A 6000-nucleotide genomic window follows, 5' to 3' on the forward strand; every position below is an offset into this window, starting at 1 on the left:
GCTCTTCTCAGCCCACACTTCTGACCAGCATTAACCTACATCAACCCCTTAGACCAGCCCCACCCACTCTGTCTACTCTGGCATAGTTCCCTCTCCAACCCACCTCTACTGCTAAGGATGGCTTGTCTTCAGTTCCGCCTACTAGGATCTTAGCAGCCGAGAAAAGGAATGAACACTTGGGTTGTAAAGAGTGTTAAATAAAGTCGATTGTTAAGTCCATGGTCAATGCCTTGTTTGCATACCAGAAAATGGGTTATCTTCACTTAGCCCTCTGGACATCACTGTTCTCATCTGTCAAACGGAACTAGTCATCAGTGCTGAGCTCTCCCAAACTCATTCTCTGCATGGCTACAGCTTTCTTGTAAAGGGACAATACCTTTTTTCCCCTGCTGCTCACACAATATTTCTCTCTCTGCCCAGATCTGATCACGCCCAAGCCTTGGATAACACCCTACAGTGTCTCGCCTTCATTCCAGAATCTTCTTTACTCAGACTCCTAAAATCTGCAAAAGTCAGCAAGCTCACTGTCCTCTGTGACTGTGGTATACAGGTGTATTAGAGTTCCCAGGCAGGTCAAAGCATCCCTAGATCCCACCACATCTCATCTGTCAATCCCACACATTCACAATCATCCTGAGCACACTACTTCCAGAGACCACCCCCCTCGGCCTACATTCTCAGCAATGCCTCCCCAACACATGAGGCCCCAGCCTGGCTTCATGTGTCTCTGCACAGCTCATGTGTCTTTACTGACTTGGAGATAAGGATCCACTACCACAGGGGTTACTGGTCCAGAAATCAGCACACAGCCCCACAAATGCAGATCATTTGTGCCTATTTCATTTTAACAGCAGGTTAATAAACAACATAGATTGTCATACTGTGGTAAGAAAACCTACAGTCACACCAGTTTCTGGAATAATCTGTCTTTCCCACACTGGGTTTCAGGCCACAGCTATCCTGGGGATCTGCTCCCTCTAAACCATACTCAGCTGTCCCACTATGGGCCCTATCCACTCCCCCTAAGTCCCTAAGGCTACTTATACTGCTGACAGATGACCCGTTTGGATTTCCCTCCAGGGATGGCTCATTCCCCTGCAGTAATCAGCAAGAGAGTCAGAAACTCTGGTCCCAGGACCTCCTCCCCCAACCAGCCTCAAAACAAAGCCCTTGCTGTACCTGGAGGGGGAAATCACACAGTGATCCACTGACATCCAAGGACCAATATCACCACAATGAAGAGGGAAGAGGTGAAAACCACAGACAGGCTGGAAAATCTCTGCTCTTCCCATTGTGGTTGAGGGGCTGTCCTCAGAATGACCCCTCTAAAGTCCTGGAGGTCAGACTTCAAGGTCAGCCCTGGAGCCAGGATCTGTGTGTCTGCTGTTGCCCAATGCTCATACCCTTCAACACTCAACCCCATAACCTGCCACACTCAACAAATTCCAGGCAAACAAGTCGAGAGACCAAGGTCTTCTAGGATGTCTGCAGGTCATCAGCCCCTGGGCGTACAGATGATTCGGTGCTGCTGGGCAGAATACCAAGAGTCAACCTGCCACCATTTTTTTCTTTCCTGGTCACTCACTGTAACTCTCCGGCAGAGCCTGCTATTAGGCTCTGCCTCTAACTTTCTTTTTTAACGTTGGAGATTTTATTCTTTCAATTTCTAAAAACTAGAAACTTCTTTACCGTAAGGAGCTTACAAATTAAGAACATCACACAGCTAGATTAAGGTAGCCCAAAAGCACTTGTAGAGTCCCAAACTCTATACATCTCAATGAACTTCTATATAGTTAGAACACCCAGATTCTGCTTCTAACTTCAGGAGCTCTGGGTGGTCAGCAGACCAGAGATGAAAAGGACCAGGGTCACTTCAATTCCCCAAGTCCTTTCCACCTCTGCCCACCACCGCCTCTACTCAAGGGGGAGACACCAAACAGATGCTTGGATGACAGACAGCCTCTGCTGGGTGTGGATTGTACCTCGGCCCCTTGCTTTGCTAGCTCCAGAGAATGTAGTTTCACTTGTCCTGTCTCTGCTTCTTGCCTATCCATGCCTCCTCTGAGCTTGGCACATTGCCAGTCTCTGCCCACAGAAATTTTCTGCGGCCAGTATAGGTGGCAGGTGGGGGTGGCCTCGGAAGGTGACAAAGCTCCACAGGGAAGCAGGGCCACTCACTTTCACAAAGCCGACGCCTCAGCTTGCCACGGATCTTGTCAATGGCGTTGAAGTCAGAAACATGGAAGACATGCGCGGACTTGGGTTCTGAAGCGATCTCATCCAGCTCCTCCTTCAGGGCGGCGCCCACACCAACTGCGAAAATGCGAATGCCCGCTGCATGGGCAGCTGCTGCAGCATCCAGCACCAGGTCCTGGCTACGGCCATCCGTCAGTAGGATGGCCACCTGCTTGAAGGCACGGTTCCCAGGCCGGCCACCTGCCTGGGCAGAGAAGCTGCGGCTGGTGATGTAACGCAGCGCATCACCCGTGTTCGTGTTGCCCCCGTGGTAAGTGATGCGCCGAGCAGCAGCCTTCACCTCCTCGCGGGAGCTGTAGTGGCCCAGTTCAAAGGCTGTAGTGGGCCGGTCACTGTAGCGCACGACCCCAACACGGGTGTGATCAGGGCCCACCTCAAAGGTGTCTACCAGGTTGGCCACCCACTGGCGGACCTTCTCGAAGTCCTCCTTGCCCACACTGGAAGAGGTGTCCAAGAGGAAGACCAGGTCGTACTGCACGCTTTTGCAGCCTGCATGGGAGAGAAAAAGGGTGACCAGGAGGAATGGGTGTTGGGAAACCTGCAGATTTAGTTCCCTTTTTCCAAACTCCTCACCCTCAGACTTGACTCTGGTGCCTGCCTGCCTTCTTACTGACATCTCACAGCAGGATCTGTATGGCTTTACAGAGTTACAGTGAGGACTAACTGAGGATGTGTGATACCGCATTGAAATGGTTTGTGTCCATGGGACACTACTAGGTGTCAAGATCTCCACTTTAACTTTGGTTAAAAAGTGATATCATCAGCCGAGTGGTGGTGGCACATGCCTTTAATCCCAGCACTCATGGGTGGGGGGATTGGAGGGGGGCAGAGGCAGGCGGATCTCTGTGAGTTCAAGGCCAGCCTGGGCTACAGAGTGAGTTCCAGGAAAGGTGCAAAGCTACAAAGAGAAACCCTGTCTCAAAAACAAACAAACAAAAAAGTGATATCATTTTATTTATTTATTTATTTTGTGTGTGTGTGTGTGTGTGTGTGTGTGTGTGTGCGTGTGTGTGCAGTATACACATGTCTGTGTACACAGAGGCCAAAGGAAGACTTTGGGTGTCTTCCTCTATAGTGATCTCTTGGTCCTCCAAGGCAGGGTCTCTCATTGATCCTGGTGATTTCTGGGTTTGGGCTTGACTGCCTGCCCACTGAACTCCTGTGATCTTTCTGTCTCCCTCCAGCTCAGTGCTTGGGGTACAGCACATGTTCTATCATGGACTCAGCTTTTATATGGGTATTGCCAATGTGCCAGGCCTGATGATCTAAGGTCTGCTTCCCCACACCTAACTGAATGCTAGAAGCAAGTTTCAGGTGGATTTCCAAGTTTCCTATGGATTTCCATGGCTGCATAGAGTCTACTGCATGGAGTATTTTACCATTAGAAAGCATATCAAATGTATAATATTTATGTATATTAAATATGCCTATATAGAGAAGTTCTATAATGCTCCACATGCATATATTTTATAAAAATAAATTTTACATAAGCATGATGCTTTTGATTAAACAAAATAAAGCATTAATATAATTATCTTCCTCATTAAGGAAGCCCTTAATAAGGTGTCTACCCATCCATTTCACAGTTAGGTTGTTTGAGAAATGGTGTTTTCTAAGCTTAATTGGGGTTTCCTACAGTGCGTTGCAGGAGCCATCACAGTGGGAGCAGAAGGGAAGCAGCTCACCAGTGAGGATGTGCCTCCCAACAGAGTCTAACGGAGTTCGGGTACTGTGCTTAGAGGGAGAGATTTTCCAGTCCTGCCCCCCATCTGTGTGTGTGTGTGTGTGTGTGTGTGTGTGTGTGTGTGTGTACAATTCTGGATGTATGCCTAAGGAAACTCAAGGTATACAGAGCTATGAAAGAGCTATTAATTTTTCTATTTTATTGGTTTCGCTTTTATATTTGTAAATCAGTAAAAAGCAAATCACAGAAACACACACACACACACACACACACACACACACACACACACACTTCACAGTGTGGCCTGAGCCTATGCTTTACGTGAATCTCCTACACTTACACCTCCCTCCAGTTTTCCAAGTCCAAGCCACAATCTATAGAGAATTGAGCCAAACTCTCTCAGCCCTCCTCACCTGTCTTCACACACACTCAGTCAGTCATGAACCAATTCCCAGGATCCCACCTTCACTTGCACGCAAACATGAATGGTGACCATCCTATCCCCAAATGTCCCACCTGCACGCTGGGCCTGGCAGCCACTATCCCCTCTCCACAGCAGTAGCATCCACAGAAGGCAGGCTGAAGGACTCCCTCTGGAAACAGCCATGGCTTTCCTGCTCTTGGGGACAGGCGTATCTTGGTCAGAGAGAGAGATGCTTCAGGATCTAGTGGAGCATTTCCTGTGTGGAAAAAGATACACCCTGAGAAGCACGCCAGAGCTGAAGGCTCAGGAGAAATGGAGGAATTCCACATGCAGGAGCCAGCCCATCTCCAGCCCACAGCTTTACCTCTCCCCAGAGCCAACAGTGTAACCTCTCCCCAGAGCCCACAGTGTAATCTCTCCCCAGAGCCCACAGTGTAACCTCTCCCCAGAGCCCACAGCTTCACCTCTCCCCAGAGCCAACAGTGTAACCTCTCCCTAGAGCCAACAGTGTAATCTCTCCCCAGAGCCAACAGTGTAACCTCCCCCGCAGAGCCAACAGCTTCACCTCTTCCCAGAGCCAACAGTGTAACCTCTCCCTAGAGCCAACAGTGTAACCTCCCCCCAGAGCCAACAGTGTAACCTCTCCCCAGAGCCAAGAATGTAACCTCTCCCCAGAGCCAACAGTGTAACCTCTCCCTATAGCCAACAGTGTAACCTCTCCCCAGAGCCCACAGCTTCACCTCTCCCTAGAGCCAACAGTGTAACCTCCCCCCAGAGCCAACAGTGTAACCTCTCCCCAGAGCAACAATGTAACCTCTCCCCAGAGGCAACAGTGTAACCTCTCCCCAGAGCCCACAGTGTAACCTCTCCCCAGAGCCAACAGTGTAACCTCCTAAAGAATGAAGGCAAAATATCTGACATGTTCCTTTCCTGGTTCATCCATTTGCCTCTCCCATCCAACTAGTATACCGAGGAACAGCCACGCTCCCAGCAAGGCAGGGGCTGCAGAGAGGAGTAATGAGCTCTTGACCCTGGTGACCCACAGCTGAGCCCTTCCTAGAGCCCTTCATTTGTACCATCCCAGTTCCCTAATTAGCATGACTCACACAGCCACCATGATCTACCACCCCTGACCTCACCAGCCCAGCAGGCTGGAGATGGTGGCTGCAGACTTTCAAGCTGTTTTCCACAAATACCATGTCTGCAGCAGACCTTCTCCTATGGGGAAGGTTCCCTCTCCAAAACCCCGCACTTACCAAGAGCCCTGGAGGAACTCAGCCCAGATGCTGCTCTTCCCCCTGGCATGGCTCTCCATATGGCTGAGGGCCACCCTCAGCAGTGTCCAGTGAACAGCGAACTTCCTTCCTTTTATCAACAGGCTGTTACTCATCCATTTGCCTCCCCGCCCCACCTACCATCATATCATTGCTTGGGAGCTGACTCACTGGGGCATGCATGAATTTACGTACATGAATTTACTGGTTATGCATGCCCAACCAGTACCTAGGATTGGAGTAGCAAATAAGAATCTTCTGAAGGACCCATCCACCAAACTTGAACAGCTGAGATGGAAGCAAGATTTTCTTAATGTTTCAAATAATGGGCGAATACATTTGCAGAGTCTGGTAAACAATAA

The 6000-nt window shown here is 49.6% G+C and overlaps 1 protein-coding gene across 2 annotated transcripts in view; it reads right to left on the minus strand.

The window, feature by feature from the left end:
* Positions 1-4617, minus strand: part of Col22a1 (collagen type XXII alpha 1 chain) — a 231373-nt gene extending 226756 nt beyond the window's left edge. For both annotated transcript variants that reach the window (XM_036209012.1, XM_036209013.1), the window contains exons 1-2: positions 4457-4617; positions 2179-2745 (exon numbers count right to left, since the gene is read on the minus strand). In XM_036209012.1, the coding sequence (XP_036064905.1) occupies positions 2179-2745; positions 4457-4547 (658 nt within the window). In that variant the 5' untranslated portion in view covers positions 4548-4617. The remainder of the gene's footprint in view (positions 1-2178; positions 2746-4456) is intronic.
* Between the last annotated feature and the right edge of the window lie 1383 nt (positions 4618-6000).

The sequence above is a fragment of the Onychomys torridus genome, chromosome 16 (genome assembly GCF_903995425.1).
Source record: "Onychomys torridus chromosome 16, mOncTor1.1, whole genome shotgun sequence".
In the NCBI taxonomy this organism is placed as follows: domain Eukaryota; kingdom Metazoa; phylum Chordata; class Mammalia; order Rodentia; family Cricetidae; genus Onychomys; species Onychomys torridus.